Here is a 20,188-nt window from a genome sequence, read left to right on the forward strand (position 1 = left end):
GGAGCTCAGTGTTGTCCCGGTCCAGATCTAGCGAGTACCATTTTGGGTTGCTGCAATAAAATTTCAGCAAAATGGACTAGCCTGCTGCATAATTTTTTCATTTTGATTGTCAGAGGGCCTTTAAATTGATCCCTCTGTAGGTTGAAAATTTTCATTTACATCGAACGATGTGGCATCCTTTCGTTCCTAACACATCACCCAGTCCATATCGGTATAGATATCCAGCATGATATTTTTCTTCCTGCAATGAGATCTGATGTGTTTTCAAAGTGTTCCTTTAATTTTTTTGAGCAGTGTATATATATATATATATATATATATATATATATATATATATATATATATATAGGGCAGACCTGATAGACCATGTGGTCATTTTATACCATCACTCTTATGTTTTTGTGCATCACTGAGATGGCACTAAGAAGCAAAGCATTGGGTGAAAAGTGACCAAGATAAGTACTCATTGACAAGTTTTTCTCCATGCAGGATCTTCAGTCTGAATCAAGTCCTTCTCGTCCTGTCCGACCTCGCCTTTCTAGAAGTAGAACGCATACTGAAGGTGGGACTATACATATAGCATATGGTCAGATTTGATAGTAGCACAGAATGGATAAAGCTTCATCTAAATTTACTGGATTTGTCTATAATTGTCCCTTGAAGTATGTCAGGAAACACCAACTCCTTACCATGCAGTGGGTTGTATAGTGGGTGTACATCGACATTTGGTTTAAATCCAGTATTGTTTTGCAAGTGGCCTTGCAGACTTTTGCCATTGGACAGCACCTCCAAGCCTAGCTCCAAAGTTCAGTCTCTTAAACTAAAAGTTGATGCCCTATGACAGTTCCATCAACATCCAACATTGAGAAGATCTTGAACACTGCAGGGGGTGATATACACCAGGAAGGAATGCCTTGGATATTCTTAATAAGGGCTTCAGTTATTGATTGGGCATAAAGACATTTTAGCCAACAATGTAAGTAAATACTGTAGATCACTTAATATTTAATTTGTATACATCTAGGTATCTGTTTGATTTAGTGCATGTACAGTGATATATTACATTGCACTTATATTTGAAACATTATCCTCCGGTTCCATACAAAGGATAAACAAACCCAAAGTTGATTAGATCTGGCAGGCATACTTTTACTTAGATTGTTTTTAAACCATATTTTTTGTTCTCCTTTCAGAAGATCAACCAGATGTTTTCAAATCTTCTCCCACACAAAGGAGACCCCCACGTCTAGGAGACTGTAAATCCATATCTGCTAGAAAAACAGGTGACTTTTCAATATTCTTTTTCTGTTTATATTCTTGCTATGACTATAGACCATTGTTCTAATTCATTTTGGGGTTACTTAGAAAACATTGTTGAGTGGAAAAATGTATCTTTGATAATAAAATTGTATTAGGAAATGATTTTCATTTCAAGTATATCTATACTCAAAACTTTTTCTTTAGGTTTGGATAGAATGGAGAATGTTTAATATCCCTGTCAGGTTTTACTGCAATCCAGGCTCCATTAGAGAGATTTCCCTTTTACCAGACAGAAAGTAAGGAAAAATCTGCAACAGGGAAACAGACAACAATAAAAAGCTGACCGAATCTCTAGACTTCCTTAACTCAAAAAAGCATTCTGTTTGTGTTGCTGCTAGACAGATTTCCCCTCACTTCGTGTCCTGGGGATAAATTTTTTATCTGAATAAAGCAGTCTTTCCAAGGAAGCCTCCATTGGCTTTAAAACGTGACAGGAGTGCTAATCCTTCCTCACTCTGTCAAAACTAAAAAAAGGTTGTGTATAGATACACCTTAAAGAGGAGCTCCTGGCTCCCCACAAAAAAAGTAGCTGCTGACTTTTAGTATAAGGACACTTACCTGTCCAGGGATCCAGTGATGTCCTCATCCAAGATGATTCTTTAATCAGCTTTGGGTGCAGGTGCTGGCATCTAAAGTAAGGGAAACAGGAAGTGAAGCCTTAGGGCTTGTGAATGGTCTTGCAGTCTTCTGGGACCTGTGATTTGTTCCAGAAGACTGCGTGGGGAAGGAGGGGGGCCGAACTTCCAGCTCAGATCACTGCGGTGATCTGAGCCAGAAGTGGGAGCAGGTACCTGTCAAAAACCAGGTACCCACTCCCCCCAAAAAGTGCCAAATGTGACAGTGGAAGGGGGTAGGGTGCAAATAAGCGGAACTTCCCCTTTTGAGTGGAGCTCCGCTTTAGCCACTTTTCTACAGGAGCAACTCTTTCATTTTTTTTCTAGAAAATTACTTTAAACTCCCAAACAATTAAATATTTTCTGAAACATAGGCCCTGTGGAATAAAATGGTGGCAGTTGCAATTTTTTATGTTGCATGATATTTGCGCAACTGTTTTCAGTGTATGCAAACACAATACAATGCCTATTTTTTTGTAAAATATAAAATAAAGAGATACCAAACGTGTAAAGCCATAAAATGTGTACATCTGCAAATAGGGAAAAACTACGGTACCTAAAATTGTCAAGGGCTTTAAAAGCCTTTACAGGATATCAGTTTAGAGTTAACCATAAATTATGGCCCTAGAATTATTGCTCTCACTGCAACATTTGTGACAATACCTAACATGTGTCGCACAATTGCTCTTTAACATAGCATGCCTTTTTTTTTTTTTGCCAATAAACTTTATTATCATTACAATGGGAAAAACAAATCCCTCTGAGATGGCATTGGCAGGTGACAGTTTCTCATTATGAAAGCATCAGGGGTTTATTAGACCTCTAATATTTCCCCTGCCCTCCAATCCAGCTGATTAACTGATCTGAACCTGGTTACTTGGCAGTGTAACACTTTGGCAGCTGACATAGACAAAATAAAGCATTATGCAGGTTTGTCTTTTGTTATTATTCTGTACACTATACATTATATGTTGTGCAGGTTTCTGGAGGTCTCTGGATTGTGAATTAGAGCAGAGCCATGTGGGAAAGTCTCCAGTATCACCCTCAGATGAGGTGAGCCCCTGCTGTCGCTTGAATATCCAGGCCCTGCCTTTGTGAATTATATGTAATATAATGCTGATTTGCTGTACTTTGTTCATGACTTCTGACAGTACTGTATACTAACATTTAATAAAACATGAGATGGAACACACATCATAAAGTCGCAGCATACACCAACGACCTCCTGTTTTTTCACCACCTGCCCACACAACCATCCCCAACCTCCTACAGGAGTTACAAATCTATGCAGACCTGACAACTATAAAATCAATGTTCAAAAATCAGAGGCCCTAAATATTAATCTAGCTCCCGAGGCATTGCGTCAAGTTCAAACCAACTTCCCTTTCACCTAGGCTCAGAAGAAAATCAAATATTTGGGCATTTATCCTACCGCCTCCCTGTCTGAGATATTTAAAGAAAACTTTCTTCCCTGGCTGGTGTCAACTAGGACTTACCCGAAGCGCTGGCACCACAAGACGTTTACTTGGTTTGGGCGTAACAGCATTCTAAAAAATTACAGTCCTACCAAGACTTCTCTATCTTTTACAAGCTCTCCCAGTGGCTATTCCGCGTTCTTTTCTCTGGGACTAAAGTAGAATTCCTGAATTTTCTATGGGGTTTTTTAAATCAAACACATTTCGTACCGGATTCTTGCACTACCTAAGGAGAGATGGGATATCAGTTTTGCGGACCCCTTTAAATATTATTATGCAATTTTTTATATCCCGTAAGTTAGCTTGTATTAAACAGGAATTAGAAAAGGGGTGGGTGGGCCCAGCGGGGTGGGTGGGCCCAGCGGGGTGGGTGGGCCCAGCCCAGAACAAAATATGTCAGGGTGGGCTGGCCCAGCCCAGAACAAAATATGTCACCTTGTCCACTTCAGACCCCCCTGTGGTAGACCATACCGCTATTGTTGGAGGTGAAATTGCACCCTATGATAGGTACTATGGTGGCAGTTTTGGCCAAAGCAGGCTGTCTAAGATCCCAGACACCCACTGTTATGTCCCCAGTAATGGGGGCCCTGGATTTTCTCCCGGGCTTAGAGGATACAAAATTCAAAGCTTTTCTCTTGATCAGTCAATTTCAGGTACAACACTTCCTGTCAGGGGGACGATGTTGGACAATCCTAGAGATCCAAGCCATGGTTTCCCCCACCCCTCCCATGGATTCTTTGAGGGCTATGTAACTTTTATGCATTTTTAACTACCATCAAGCTTAGTAGGGTAAACCAGGGGCCATTATCCTCATTTGAACAACCCGTTCCTGCGAAATGGCAGCATGACCTTGACAAGAACTTGACCCCTTGCACAGAGGGAACTGATTCTTTACTTTGCCCACCAAACCTCCCTCTCCTGTGGGTATCAGGAGGCGGGGTATAAATTGTTGACACGTTGGTGAAAGACTCCGGTAATCCTTCATAAGATCTGTCCCAATGTTTCTCGGATATGCTGGAATTATCAACAAGAACCCAGTACACTGCTACATCTCTTTTGGTCATGCCTCCATATATGTCCCTTCTGGTAAGACGTCAGATGGCTAATCCATAAAATCAGATATATCTCTGGAGGTATGTCCTGAGTTGTTTCTCTCACACCTCACCCCACTCTTGAGTTGCAGGTACAAGAAGTCTCTCCTGAGCCACCTGCGTGAAGCAGTGTTTTTTTTAAAACCTGCAAGGCAATGTCATAGTGTGCTAGTATCCATCGCATACAAGCACATTATGTGAAACCTACCTTAGAACAAATCCCTCCATCAGCGCGCTGTCACAGCTGAAGGCGCTTCCATCTTAACCCAGCCTTCCTTCCCGGGTTTGCGGACTCTGGCTGTGTGAGTCGCTGGAGGCGTGATGACGCCATTTATGGCACAGGACTCTGAAGGAACGGCACGGGTATGCCATTCCTTCAGAGCACAGGCTGCATGTACAGTAAATATCTCTAAAACGGCGCACGTTTAAGGGATATTTACTGTACCTATAGGTAAGCTTTAATATACAGTAAACTTACCTATAGGTAAAAATCATGCATGGAAGTTTACTCTCACTTTAATGCCACCAAGGTGTGCATTTCACAAAAGTGGAGGAGTGTGGACCCACCCTCGACTGGACACTGGATAGCAGTAGTCAATGAGATTAATGATATTCAACGTTTAACAGCAGCTGTGAGACAATTTTGTGAAACATGGTATTATCGGCACGATTTTCAATATCCGCAGGACTACGCATCCTATTTATCCACACTGGTAGTGTAGGCTCCACCTTAGTGAAGGTGGACTATCATGTTCATCTGGTTCACTTGGTGAAAACCGGTCTTCTCATGTCCCTTTACTTAAGACTTGTCTCTTTTCCCTTATGTTTTAAAATTATGCTATCTTGGCTTCAGCGTTAGTTTCCCAGAATACAAACTTGGTGTGTGTAACTTTACGGGTGGCCTCTATTGTTACGTAACTTTGCAATGGACTGGGGCATATAGCTTTTTGAGACTGATGTTAGATCTCTATTTTGTGATGTGGACCTGACCTTCTTTGGTCTCATTATACTGTGATATATGCTTGTTATGTATTCTTTATTGTATGAAGACTACCATCTGTTGACTGCACCATGTGCTTTGCTGGAGAGTGAAATAAAAAACTATGAATACACTCCAAAGACATGCTTGTAGGTTAATTGGCTCCTGTCTAAATTGTCCCCAACATGTATGAATGTGAGTTAGGGACCTTAGATTGTAAGCTCCTTGAGGGTAGGGACTGATGTGACTGTACAATGTATATGTAAAGCGCTGCGTAAATTGACGGCGCTATATAAGTACCTGAAATAAATAAATGAATATATTACAACAGGAGATACTTTTCTGGGAGTCTGAGGAGAAAATGCGGAGGTTGCTGGAGAATGGAAAGAAACAGCTAGCCAAGCAAATGGACCTTGAAGTAAGTGATCGACATAACTATTCTGACTCCAATAATTGTAATAGTGACTTATCTCTTTCTGAAACCTCTATGCCTGGCCTGAAGGTAGCAGAGAAAATCACTGTAGACAATCTTCATCACATAGTTGAACTCACCAAACACTTGACATTCACAAATATCTTTATTGCATGAGTGGAGGCAACCAATATGATTTAGTAGGCATTGTTGGCATTTGAAGACAAAAGGAATATCTTTCCAAGCCTCAATGTGTGTCGTGCAGGAAAAGCACGGGAACTCACAATGAGGAAGGAAGTTACATCATATAAGAGGATACACAGAAAATTGTGTGTAATTAAAACAATGACCACAGGGTGTCAGCATAACCATAAAAAAAATTACTTCATGAAACAGCATAAGAAATAAACATACAGTATCTCACAAAAGTGAGTACACCTCTCACATTTTTGTAAATATTTTATTATATCTTTTCATGTGACAACACTGAAGAAATGACACTTTGCTACAATGTAAAGTAGTGAGTGTACAGCTTGTATAACAGTATAAATTTGCTGTCCCCTCAAAATAACTCAAAACACAGCCATTATTGTCTAAACCGCTGGCAACAAAAGTGAGTACACCCCTAAGTGAAAATGTCCAAATTGGGCCCAAAGTGTCAATATTTTGTGTGGCTACATCTTTTTTCAGTACTGCCTTAACCCTCTTGGGTATGAAGTTCACCAGAGCTTCACAGGTTGCCACTGGAGTCCTCTTCCACTCCTCCATTACGACATCACAGAGCTGGTGGATGTTAGAGACCTTGCGCTCCTCCACCTTCCATTTGAGGATGCCCCACAGATGCTCAATAGGGTTTAGGTCTGGAGACATGCTTGGCCAGTCCATCACCTTTTTACCCTCAGCTTCTTTAGCAAGGCAGTGGTCATCTTGGAGGTGTGTTTGGGGTCATTATATTGGAATACTGCCCTGCAGCCCAGTCTCCAAACGAAGGGGATCATGCTCTGCTTCAGTATGTCACAGTACATGTTGGCATTCATGGTTCCCTCAATGAACTGTAGCTCCCCAGTGCCGGCAGCACTCATGCAGCCCCAGACCATGACACTCCCACCACCATGCTTGACTGTAGGCAAGACACACTTTATCTTTGTACTCTTCACCTGGTTACCGCCACACACACTTGACACCATCTGAACCAAATAAGTTTATCTTGGTCTCATCAGACCACAGGACATGGTTCCAGTAATCCATGTCCTTAGTCTGCATCATCTTTAGAAGAGGCTTCCTTCTGGGACGACAGCCAGGCAGACTAATTTGATGCAGTATGCGGTGTATGGTCTGAGCACTGACAGGCTGACCCCCCTACCCCTTCAACCTCTGCAGCAATGCTGGCAGCACTCATACATCTATTTCCCAAAGACAACCTCTGGATATGATGCTGGGCACACACTCTTTGGTTGACTATGGCAAGGCCTGTTCTGAGTGGAACCTATCCTGGTAAACCGCTGTATGGTCTTGGCCACCGTGCTGCAACAATTCTTTTTTTCAGATCCTCAGAGAGTTCTTTGCCATGAGGTGCCATGTTGAACGTCCAGTGACCAGTATGAGAGAGTGAGAGCGATAACACATTTAACACACTTGCTCCCCATTCACACCTGAGACCTTGTAACAATAACGAGTCACATGACACCAGGGAGGGAAAATGGCTAATTGGGCCCAATTTGGACATTTTCACTTAGGGGTGTACTCACTTTTGTTACCAGCGGTTTAGACATTAATGGCTGTGTGTTGAGTTATTTTGAGGGGACAGCAAATTTACACTGTTATACAAGCTGTACGCTCACTACTTTACATTGTAGCAAAGTGTCATTTCTTCAAATGACAAGATAGAATAAAATATTTACAAAAATGTGAGGGGTGTACTCACTTTTGTGTATATATATATATATATATATATATATATATATATATATATATATATATATATATATATAGATATATAGATATACATATGTATACACACACACACACATATATAAATGTGAGGGGTGTACTCACTTTTGGGAGATACTGTAGATGCAACTACAATGCCAATATAACTGCTGGGGGCAACATAATAATGAATTTGTTTTCTTCTATCATCCTTAGGCTACTTTCGCACTGAAGTGCTCTACAGACGTTTTAGCACTAAAAATAGCTCCTGCAAAGCGCCTGTAAAGCGCCTCTCCTGTCACTCCAGTGTGAAAGCCCAAGTGCTTTCACACTGAGCGGTGCACTTGCAGGATGTTAAAAAAAGTCCTGCAAGCAGCATCTTTGGGGTGCTTTAGGAGTGGTGTATACACCACTCCTAGAGCGCCCCTGCCCATTGAAATCAATAGGCAGTGCCACCAAAGCGCTTCGGCAGTGGCGCTTTGCGGGTGCTATTAACCCCTTCATCGCCCGCTAGCAGGGGTTAAAAGTGCCCTGCTAGCGGTGGAAAACTGCCGCTAAATTGACGGCAAAGCAATGCTAAAAATAGTGGCGCTTTACCGCCGACGCCCTCCCGCCCCAGTGTATAAGTGCTTCCTTTCAAGCCATCCATAGTGTACAATTGTGTTGCTAGCTGTGATTGGTCACAGTGATCACATGGTACAGACTGGGCCAATCACGACCCATCTGTGCCATGTGATCAGGTGTGACCAATCACAGCTAATCACAACAAAACAAACTAAATTAATCAATTTCATTCAGTAAAATGGTTGCATATACTGTAGCAAGGAAATTCATTGCTATGTGCAAACATAATGTGTAAAAAAAAAAATATTGATCACTTAACCCTAACATAGTACAATGTCACTATGGTAACATTATATTGCTCTGGTCAAAGTGTGTTTAAAAAAAAAATTGTAAGAAAAATTAAAAAAAATAATAAATAAAAAAAACAATTAAAAAGAAAATTATAATTATTTTTTTTTCCCCGTACTGTCACCAGTCAGTGTCCCTGAACACCGCCACAAAAATGAAAACTTCAGAAAACTCACCATGCCTCCTCTACATAATACCTTGAACTATCTACATTCCAAAAACAGGCCATTTGGGGGATATTTGTACTGTCCTGACCTTTTTGGGCCTCAAGAAAAGGCCGTCAGTACATCAGGATTGATCAATTTTCAGATATACTATATATCATGGTTTGTGGAGTCTATAACTTTGCTACAGACTAAAAAAAAAACACAGATTTGGGGTATTTTCAGCAAAGAAATATAGCAGAATACATTTTGGGCTGAATTCACGAAGAAAGATAATTTATTTGCAAAATTTTATAACAGAAACAACATTTTTGGTCTTCTTTTATGTATGTAGCAAAAAATAAAAAACCCAGTGATGATTATATACCACCAAAAGAAAGTTCTATTTGTGTAAACAAAATGATAAAAATGTAGTTTGGTTACAGTGTTGCATGACCGCGCAATTGTTATTCAAATTGCCGCAGCACTAAAAGCTGAAAATTGGCCTGGCCAGGAAGGGAGTAAAAGTGCTATTATATAGTATTGAAGTGGTTAAAGCTCTAATCCAGTTAAAACTTTTTTTAAAGTTTTGGATAGAGTGACTAAAGGATTTCAGCCATGTTTTAAATGCTGTCTGTCATGATTTGGGAAGAGTTATTTTCACTTCCTGTATTGTCTAGGGTTGGTCGCCTAGATCAGAAGAAAGGGATATGTCAGAGGTTTGTGGCCCCAAAACATCAGATATCTTATTGTGAATAAATAAAAGGGAATTTTAGAAAAATATTTTGATGTGCATATGGCATCCCTAATTACATATCCAGAATGGTGACATCTGAATCACTCTTATGCCCCGTACACACGGTCGGATTTTCCGACGAAAAATGTTCGATGGGAGCTTGTTGTCGGAAATTCCGACTGTGTGTAGGCTCCATCGGACATTTTCCATCGGAATTTCCGACAAGATTTGTGTGACCGTGTGTATGTAAGACAAGTTTGAGTCAACATCCGTCGGAAAAAAAACATGGATTTTGTTGTCGGAATGTGCGATCATGTGTATGCGGCATAACACTCAAGATCAAATAGATCAATTGCCGCAAGTTTAAAAAAAGTTTTCATTGCTGTCTGTGCCCCCTTTAGGGAGATTCCACCTAACTTCCTGTTCTTGTCAATGGCCATCAAAAAAAGTTAGCAGAATCTTTTTCTCACTTTTATGTGGTATCTGGAGTTGGACTTTAACTCAAAATGTTTGTGTTGCAGGATCTGTCATTACTTGAGGACAAACTTACTCTTCATCACGTAAAGGCCGACACAGTAATTGCCCAGAAGGGTGACCATGTAAGCAGAAGATGTGAAGGACCTCAGCATTTACTCTATTGCACTATTTCCTGCTGAAAGTCTCATAATATATCTCTATGGAAAATCTTAGTGGTTTCCAAGGGTGACAATAAGTTTTAACTATAGATATTTTTATAAAATTCATTATCCCAAACTTTCCCATCTCTCATGACCACTCTATTTTCCTTTCAGGATGTTGGACTGCACTTTGTGCTCTCAGGCCGTCTTCATGTCTATCAAGGGGTGACGGGGAGAGAGGACTCCTGTATCTTTGTGACTGCTCCTGGAGAAATGATTGGACAACTGACAGTTCTCACTGGGGAGCCTCTGATCTTCACTATCAGAGCCGTGCAGGACAGTTCCTTCCTGTGCCTGAGCCGCACTCACTTCTACCAGTAGGTCTCTCTGTACTCTTCATACATTTTTTTGGACACTGTGTAATGGGCCCCTATACACACAATACACATAATTTATGCATATAATTATTATTATAATTTATAAAGTATGCAGTATAGAACAGAGTAATATTTTCCAAGACACAGTTGGCATCTTTCCAGTAATCCCAGATTGATGCTGTATCTTTCTTAACCACTTGACCTCCAGAAGATTTTACCCCCTTCATGACCTGGGCATTTTTTGCTATTCAGCACTGTGCTACTTTAACTGCCAATTGCTCAATCATGCAACACTGTACCCAAATGAAATTTATATGATTTTTTTTCACAGAAAGAGAGCTTTCTTTTGGTGGTATTTGATCATCACTGCTGTCATCATAAATCCTTTTCTTGGGGTCTTTTGTGGGCACAGGTGACGCTGTATGTTTCAGAGCATATCACAATGTTCACTCTCCTGCTCTGTGCATTAAGTCCCAACATGATATAAGACTCTTATATTGACGTGTTTGTATATGTGGATAATGCACACCTCGTTGCCTTCCAAAGACTAGGGAAGTCCAAATGAACTGAAAGCATAGAAGAACACAGAGGGCGCATAGGCCTAGCGAATTATCCTCAATACATGTTTTTATTTAAAATAGAGATGAATATACTCACAAACCAGTACTTGTGTCATAGCATAACCATAGAATCATCTGCTTATGCCCATATGCGAAAATCCACAATACTTGTAGTCACATTGGCTAATGCGTTTCAAAGTTTCTCTATCCTTTAGAGCCTACAGAACATGTCCATTTCACATACTTATATATGGTGTATCGACTCAAATGGTAGTAACCTGTTATGGGTCAAACTCATATTTTCATAGTGCCCAATGTGATTAATTGGTGGCTAAATAGGTTAAGTAAAATAAAATAACACGAAATATATATAATATAGTAGCATATAACTCATTTGTGACCGGTTACACACTGACCGGAATCAAATATCAGTAAACCTCACAATAAATGTCACAACATACTGAGTGTCACAATAAAACGGAGTAAAAAATGAAAGAATAAAAAACGAATGATGAAAAATGAAGATATATATATATATATATATATATATATATATATATATATATATATATATATATATATATATATATGTATGTGTGTATGTGTGTGTGTATATATATATATATATATATATATATATATATATATATATACAAAAGTGAGTACACCCCTCACATTTTTGTAAATATTTTATTATATCTTTTCATGTAAAAATGTCCAAATTGGGCCCAATTAGCCATTTTCCCTCCCCGGTGTCATGTGACTCGTTACAAGGTCTCAGGTGTGAATGGGGAGCAGGTGTGTTAAATTTGGTGTTCTCGCTCTCACTCTCTCATACTGCTCACTGGAAGTTCAACATGGCACCTCATGGCAAAGGACTCTCTGAGGATCTGAAAAAAATAATTGTTGCTTTACATAAAGATGGCCTAGGCTATAAGAAGATTGCCAAGACCCTGAAACTGAGCTGCAGCATGGTGGCCAAGACCATACAGCGGTTTAACAGGACAGGTTCCACTCAGAACAGGCCTCACCATAGACAACCAAAGAAGTTGAGTGCACATGCTCAGCATCATATCCAGAGGTTGTCTTTGGGAAATAGATGTATGAGTGCTGCCAACATTCCCGCAGAGGTTGAAGGGGTGGGGGGTCAGCCTGTCAGTGCTCAGACCATACGCCGCACACTATATCAAATTGGTCTGCATGGCTGTCGTCCCAGAAGGAAGCCTCTTCTAAAGATAATGCACAAGAAAGCCCGCAAACAGTTTGCTGAAGACAAGCAGACTAAAGATACGGATTACTGGAACCATGTCCTGTGGTCTGATGAGACCAAGATAAATTTATTTGGTTCAGATGGTATCAAACGTGTGTGGCGGCAACCAGGTGAGGAGTACAAAGACAAGTGTGTCTTGCCTACAGTCAAGCATGGTGGTGGCAGTGTCATGGTCTGGGGCTGCATGAGTGCTGCTGGCACTAGAGAGCTACAGTTCATTGAGGAAACCATGATAATGACTCCAAACACACCTCCAAGATGACCACTGCCTTGCTAAAGAAGCTGAGGGTAAAGGTGATGGACTGGCCATGCATGTCTCCAGACCTAAACCCTATTGAGCATCTGTGGGGCTTCTTCAAACGGAAGGTGGAGGAGTGCAAGGTCTCTAACATCCATTAGCTCATCATAGAGGAGTGGAAGAGGACTCCAGTGGCAACCTGTGAAGCTCTGGTAAACTCCATGCCCAAGAGGGTTAAGGCAGTGCTGGAAAATAATGGCGGTCACACAAAATATTGACACTTTGGGCCCAATTTGGACATTTTCACTTAGGGGTGTACTCGCTTTTGTTGCCAGCGGTTTAGACATTAATGGCTGTGTGTTGAGTAATTTTGAGGGGACAGCAAATTTACACTGTTATACAAGCTGCACACTCACTACTTTACATTTTAGCAAAGTGTCATTTCTTCAGTGTTGTCACATGAAAAGATATAATAAAATATTTACAAAAATGTGAGGGATGTACTCACTTTTGTGAGATACTGTGTGTGTGTATATATATATATATATATATATATATATACATATATATACAGTTTACATACCCTGGCAGAGTTTACATACCCTGGCAGAATTTAGGATTTCTTGGCCATTTTCCGGAGGATATGAATGATAACACAAAAACATTTCTTTCACTCATGGTTAGTGTTTGGCTGAAGCCATTTATTATCAACTCTATTTACTCTTTTTAAATCATAATGACAACAGAAACTACCCAAATGACCCTGATCGAAAAGTTTACATACCCCAGTTCTTAATACCGTGCATTGCCCCCTTTAACATCAATGACAGCTTGAAGTCTTTTGTGGTATTTGTTGATGAGGCTCCTTATCTTCTCAGATGATAAAGCTGCCCATTCCTCTTGGCAAAAAGCCTCCAGTTCATGTAAATTCTTGGGCTGTCTTGCATGAACTGCACATTTGAGATCTCCCCAGAGTGGCTCAATGATATTGAGGTCAGGAGACTGAGATGGCCACTCCAGTACCTTCACTTTATTCTGCTGTAGCCAATGACAGGTCGACTTGGCCTTGTGTTTTGGATCATTGTCATGTTGGAATGTCCAAGTACGTCCCATGGCAGCTTCCTGGCTGATGAATGCAAATGTTCCTCCAGTATTTTTTGATAACATACTGCATTTGTCTTGCCATCAATTTTGACCAAACCACAAACCAGATCCAACCCAATTCCCTGTCATGTAGATGGGAGGAGGAACGTTTGTGGAAGCTCATGCCTAAGCCATATGGTGTTTAGAGAGGACGAGATATCCCGGCTGGAGATCTGCAGTTGGTCACGGTGACCATACAAGCCTGATTTGACTCCTCCTGTCATAAGACAGAGAGGGTCAATAGGATCTGGTGAGTAGGGACCCAGATCCCATATTTTGCCTATTTTTTGGGGGAAGTTATGTACACCACTATTGTTTGAACAGTAAGGGTTGTATGCAATCAAGGTTTCGGCTGCACCTGTCAACCATCTACTCAGGAATACGGACTGCTTGATTGATCAGCTCCTATCCATTTTTGTTTTGTTTCAACTGTTTGATACATGGACTAGAACACATCTATGTTGTATTGCTTCATAAATTTTATTTATAGGGATTTTTTATGTTTTGATCTCACATTGACACATATTTAATATGTTTATATTTTTCTAATTTACCACAGATTCATAAGATTGTATTTCACAATATTGTTAAAAGAAGCAAGCGCTGTTTAAGTCACGGATTATATCCAGTGTTTTTATCACGTCGTAATTTTCAGTCACAACAGCAGCTGCCTTCATTAAAATCACTTAGGTGTGGCTCAAAGCATGTATATTTATTTCTGCTATAGCCGAATGATGGATACAGCCAGGGCTTCCAGTGCCGGGAGGATGTCAATTGTCCTTTGGACTCGGCTGATCACAGAACAGGGTAAAGGGCCGATCACAGCGGGCCCTTTACCACATGATCAGCTGTCATCCAATGACAGCTGATCACAGAAGTAAACTAAAGCTGGTTATCGCCTTTTTTTCTCATCGCGATCAGTGTGAGGAGAAAAGAATAAAGCCAGTAACTAGCTGCTGTTACAGGGTCATCAGTCCCTGCCTCGGTGCCTACCAGTGTTGCTAAATAGTGCCACCCAGTGCCACCAGTGCTGCTAATCAGTGCCCACCAGTGCCACCTATAAGTGCCCATCAGTGCTGCCAGGTAGTGCCCATCAGTGCCTCATCATCAGTGTCACCTATCAGTGCTGCCTACCATTGCCGCTTACAAGTGCCTATCAATTTCCATCCGTGCCACCTATCGGTGCTGCCTATCAGTGCCACTTCTCAGTGCCCTTCAGTGCCACCTATCACCTCATCAAAGCCTCCTTATCAGTGGCCACCAGCGCCACCTCATTAGTGCCCATCATTGCAGCCTCATCAGTGCCCATCAGTGCTGCCTCATTATTGCCACCGCATCAGTGCCCATCAGTGCCGCCTCATCAGCGTAAATCAGTGAAGGAGAGAAATTACCTGTTTGCTAAATTTTTTAACAAACTGTAAACAAAGTTTTGTTTGTTTTTTTTTCCAAAATGTTTGGTCTTTTTTTGTTTCGATAGCAAAAAATAAAATACCCAGAGGTGATTAAACACACCCAAAAGATAGCTCCATTTGTGTGGGAAAAAAATGATAGAATTTTGTTTGGGTACATTGTTGCATGGCGGCGCAATTGTCATTCAAAGTGCAACAGCGCTGAAAGCTGAAAATTGGCCTGGGCAGGAAGGGGGTATAAGTGCCCTGTAGGCAAGTGGTTAAAATGTTGTTAAAGATGTTGTTAAAAGAAATCTTTCCTGAAAGAAATAGTGAGACTGCCCCAGCAGACTTCCTATTCTGCAAATGCTAAATGCCTGGCTATCATGCTGACTATCTTGTTTCAAAACTGAGTCTCTAGCTTGGAACAATGCTGCTTATTAGATCTAGATCATCGGATCAAAGTGATTCACCAAAATAGCCTGGCAACTGTCATTTTCAAAAAACAGTTAGAAATTATTGCTCTGTTACTGACATCCATCTGGATTTTGGCTGCCATTTTTGTAATGTAGCTTAACAAATAAAAGAAAGGGATAGATTTGTGGCTGCCAGACAAATAACTTATTTTCAGATCCTCTGATATGTGAATACATTTGTTACCTCCTATAGTCATTTCACAGCATCTTTTGTCATTCAGGATCCTGCGCTCCCACCCCCGTGTGCTGCTCGCTGTGGCTCACTCTGTTGCTCAGCGGGTGTCTCCCTTTGTGAGACAAGTGGATTTTGCCATTGACTGGATTGGAGTTGAAGCTGGTAAAGAGCTGTACAGGTAAGGCTAGAGATGTATATTTAAGCACTGATGTAGAGCTAAAAGCAGGTAAATGCAGGTTGATGGGACGGGGGAACAAAATAATCTGCTGACATTCTTTTAGGTTAAAAACAGAGGTCTTGTATCCTGGATTCTAATAGTTTAGAAGAAATTCAGCCATGTCGCTGCTACAAAAATATTTCCTTAGTGGGTCCCTTTGCTCTTTCTTATTGGAAACTGTGATTTTATTAATTTCATGTAATCTAGACCTAGTTGAAGGGTATTCTGTCTCCTGTCATAGTAGAGCTGCCTTAGCCATACACAACTGGAATACAGGCCAAGGGAGACCCAGAGCTTTCTAGAAAGTCTGTCGTTTGCATTTGACCAAGGAACACGTAGGAATCTCCCCCAAAAACATCAACCTAGAGGTGGGCAAGGAGAAGGCTAGTCTGTCATGCTCAGTCTGTTAGCCTTGTAACTCCGCCCATTATAAACAGGCTAAAAGTGATAATGAGATAATTATGAAATGTTCATTCAAATGTTTTCACTTTCCTTTCTATTGTGCGTACACACGGTCGGACTTTCCGGCAGGAAAAGTCAGACAGAATCTTTTCATCGGACATTCCGATCGTGTGTGGGCCTCATCGGACTTTTTTTTCAAAAATTCTGATGGACTTAGAAATGAAATATGCTTTAAATCTTTCCGACGTAATCAGTTCCTATCGGGAAAACCGTTCGTCTGTATGCTGCACCGACGGACCAAAAACGACGCATGCTCGGAAGCAAGTACGAGATGGCAGCTATTGGCTACTCGCTATTGAACTTTCTTTTTCTAGTCCCGTCATACGTGTTGTACATCACCGCGTTCTAGACAGTCGGACTTTGGTGTGATCGTGTGTAGGCAAGACAGTTTCAGTGGAACTCCGTCGGAAAAACCTAGAGTTTATTCCGACGGAAAAACCGGTCGTGTGTACGCAGCATCAGAGGCGTCATCAGGGGGTGGCTATTGGGGCTACAGCCCCGAGCCTGGGGCAAATAGCCCCGAGTCTCTTGTCCCGGTCCTAGAATGCAGGGGACAGGGGCGGACTGAGCCGTGGTAGCGATGGCTCCGGCTCCAGCTCCGCCCCCGCCTGACTCTACTCTTGGTCACTGGTTGCTAAAGCCGCCTAGCGGCTAGCAACCAGTGACACCACTTCCCACTGTGCCCACACTGCCCAGCATTCAAAGCAGAGGAGGATTGCACTTCCTCCTCCTCCGCGCTAGTGCTCATGGGGCCTGCCATTTCTGGACTGGAGCGGTCCTCCGGTGCTGCCGTGGAGTGCAGAGCAGCAGAGATGGGGATACCTGGGCAGCTGGATCAGTCCAGGAGGGAGAGAGAGAGAAGACACCGCCTGAGCAGCATCCCCAGCGCCTCCCAGAGCCTGTACTCCACCTATCAGTCCTCTTCCAGCGAGCTGTGACTGGAAGAGGAAGAAGGCGGCAATTACAATTTGGCTGCCGTGCGACATTGATCGGCGCTCGGGCGTGCGGCTCTCCTCCTCTCCTCCTCTCTCCTGGCTGCCTCACACACCAGCACCACGACTGAGCTGCTGCTGCAGGACCTGGACACAGGTAGGTCAGTCAGTGTGTGTATGGCAGGTACCAGGTCAGTGTGGGTCAGTGTGGGTCAGGTAGGTCAGTGTAGGTCAGTGTGGGTCAGGTAGGTCAGTGTGTGTGGGTCAGTCAGTGTGGGTCAGTGTATGTCCGGTAGGTCAGTATATGTAGGTCAGTGCATGTCAGGTGTGTCAGTGTGGTCAGTGTCAGTGTGGGTGGGTCAGGTAGGTCAGTGTATGTAGGTCAGTGTGGGTCAGGTAGGTCAGTGTGGGTCAGGTAGGTCAGTGTGTGTGGGTCAGTGTATGTGGGTCAGTGTGGGCCAGGTAGGTCAGTGTATGTCAGGTAGGTCAGTGTTGGTCAGGTAGGTCAGTGTGGGTGGGTCAGGTAGATCAGTGTATGTAGGTCAGTGTGGGTCAGGTAGGTCAGTGTGGGTCAGGTAGGTCAGTATGGGTGGGTCAGTGTATGTAGGTCAGTGTAGGTCAGTGTATGTCAGGTAGGTCAGTGTATGTAGGTCAGTGTGGGTCAGGGTATGTAGGTCAGTGTGGGTCAGGCAGTTCAGTGTATGTCAGGTGGGTCGGTTAGGTCAGTGTGGCTCAGGTAGGTCAGTGTGTGTAGGTCAGTGTATGTAGGTCAGAGTATGTCAGGTAGGTCAGTGTGGGTCAGGTAGGTCAGTGTATGTAGGTCAGAGTATGTCAGGTAGGTCAGTGTGGGTCAGTGTGGGTGGGTCAGGTAGGTCAGTGTGGGTCAGGTAGGTCGGTCAGGTAGGTCAGTGTGGGTCAGGTAGGTCAGTGTATGTAGGTCAGTGTGGGTCAGGTAGGTCAGTGTATGTCGGGTAGGTCAGTGTATGTAGGTCAGTGTGGGTCAGTGTATGTAGGTCAGTGTATGTCAGGTGGGTCAGGTAGGTCAGTGTGGGTCAGGTAGGTCAGTGTATGTCAGGTGGGTTGGTTAGGTCAGTGTGGGTCAGGTAGGTCAGTGTGGGTCAAGTAGGTCAGTGTGTGTGGGTCAGTGTGTGTGGGTCAGTGTGGGTCAGGTAGGTTAGTGTATGTCAGGTAGGTCAGTGTATGTAGGTCAGAGTATGTCAGGTAGGTCAGTGTGGGTAAGGTAGGTCAGTGTGGGTGGGTCAGGTAGGTCAGTGTGGGTCAGGTAGGTCAGTGTATGTAGGTCAGTGTGGGTCAGTGTATGTCAGGTAGGTCAGTGTATGTAGGTCAGTGTGGGTCAGGTAGGTCAGTGTGGGTCAGGTAGGTCAGTGTGGTGGGTCAGGTAGGTCAGTGTGGGTCAGGTAGGTCAGTGTATGTAGGTCAGTGTATGTCAGGTAGGTCAGTGTATGTAGGTCAGTGCATGTCAGGTAGGTAGGTCAGTGTGTGTATGTCAGGTAGGTCAGTGTGTGTATGTCAGGTAGGTCAGTGTATGTCAGGTAGGTCAGTGTATGTGGGTCAGTGTGGGTCAGGTAGGTCAGTGTGGGTGGGTCAGGTAGGTCAGTGTGGGTCAGGTAGATCAGTGTATGTAGGTCATTGTGGGTCAGGTAGGTCAGTGTGGGTCAGGTAGGTCAGTGTGTGTGGGTCAGTGTATGTAGGTCAGTGTGGGTCAGGTAGGTCAGTGTATGTCAGGTAGGTCAGTGTATGTCAGGTAGGTCAGTGTATGTAGGTCAGTGTGGGTCAGGTAGGTCAGTGTGGGTCAGGTAGGTCAGTGTGGGTGGGTCAGTGTGGGTCAGGTAGGTCAGTGTATGTCAGGTAGGTCATTGTATGTAAGTCAGTGTAGGTCAGTGTATGTCAGGTAGGTCAGTGTATGTAGGTCAGTGTAGGTTGGTGTAGGTCAGTGTATGTCAGGTAGGTCAGTGTAGGTCAGTGTATGTCAGGTAGGTTAGTGTAGGTCAGTGTATGTCAGGTAGGTCAGTGTATGTCAGTTAGGTCAGTGTATGTCAGGTAGGTCAGTGTGTATCAGGTAGGTCAAGGTAGGTCAGTGTGGGTCAGGTAGGTCAGTGTATGTCAGGTAGGTCAGTGTATGTAGGTCAGTGCATGTCAGGTAGGTCAGTGTATTTCAGGTAGGTAGGTCAGTGTGTGTGTGTCAGGTAGGTCAGTGTGTGTGTCAGGTAGGTCAGTGTATGTCAGGTAGGTCAGTGTATGTAGGCCAGTGTGGGCCAGGTAGGTCAGTCTGGGTCAGGTAGGTCAGTGTGGGTCAGGTAGGTCAGTGTATGTCAGGTAGGTCAGTGTATGTAGGTCAGTGTGGGTCAGGTAGGTCAGTGTATGTCAGGTAGGTCAGTGTGTGTCAGGTAGGTAGGTCAGTTTAGTGGTCAGCATTGATGGGCACTGGTAAGCCAGGCAGCAACCAGCAAGTCAGCCTACCCCCCACCACACAACCCCACCGCCCAGCCAAAAAAACCCAGCGCCACTAGAGGCCCCCCCCGTGCCGGCCTTGGACTTCGGGCTGAAGCCCCTGGTCTTTTTGCCACCTAGCAACGCCCCTGCGCAGCATTAGTCTCTCTTTCTTTCTCTTCTTTCCATCCAATCTGTCTTTTTCCCCCCTCTCGCTTTCCAATCTTTTCTCTTTCATAATCTCTTTTCTTCTCTCTCCCTTCTCTCCCTT

General features: G+C 43.0%; 1 protein-coding gene across 3 annotated transcripts in view; it reads left to right on the forward strand.

Moving 5' to 3' along the window:
- LOC141133195 (patatin-like phospholipase domain-containing protein 6) overlaps positions 1-20,188 on the forward strand; it is a 107,800-nt gene that overhangs the window by 43,720 nt on the left and 43,892 nt on the right. For all 3 annotated transcript variants that reach the window (XM_073622408.1, XM_073622410.1, XM_073622409.1), the window contains exons 11-17: positions 490-562; positions 1,194-1,283; positions 2,914-2,987; positions 5,811-5,897; positions 10,133-10,210; positions 10,403-10,605; positions 15,902-16,033. In XM_073622408.1, the coding sequence (XP_073478509.1) occupies positions 490-562; positions 1,194-1,283; positions 2,914-2,987; positions 5,811-5,897; positions 10,133-10,210; positions 10,403-10,605; positions 15,902-16,033 (737 nt within the window). The remainder of the gene's footprint in view (positions 1-489; positions 563-1,193; positions 1,284-2,913; positions 2,988-5,810; positions 5,898-10,132; positions 10,211-10,402; positions 10,606-15,901; positions 16,034-20,188) is intronic.

Source organism: Aquarana catesbeiana, linkage group LG03 (assembly GCF_042186555.1).
Source record: "Aquarana catesbeiana isolate 2022-GZ linkage group LG03, ASM4218655v1, whole genome shotgun sequence".
Classification (NCBI taxonomy): Eukaryota; Metazoa; Chordata; class Amphibia; order Anura; family Ranidae; genus Aquarana; species Aquarana catesbeiana.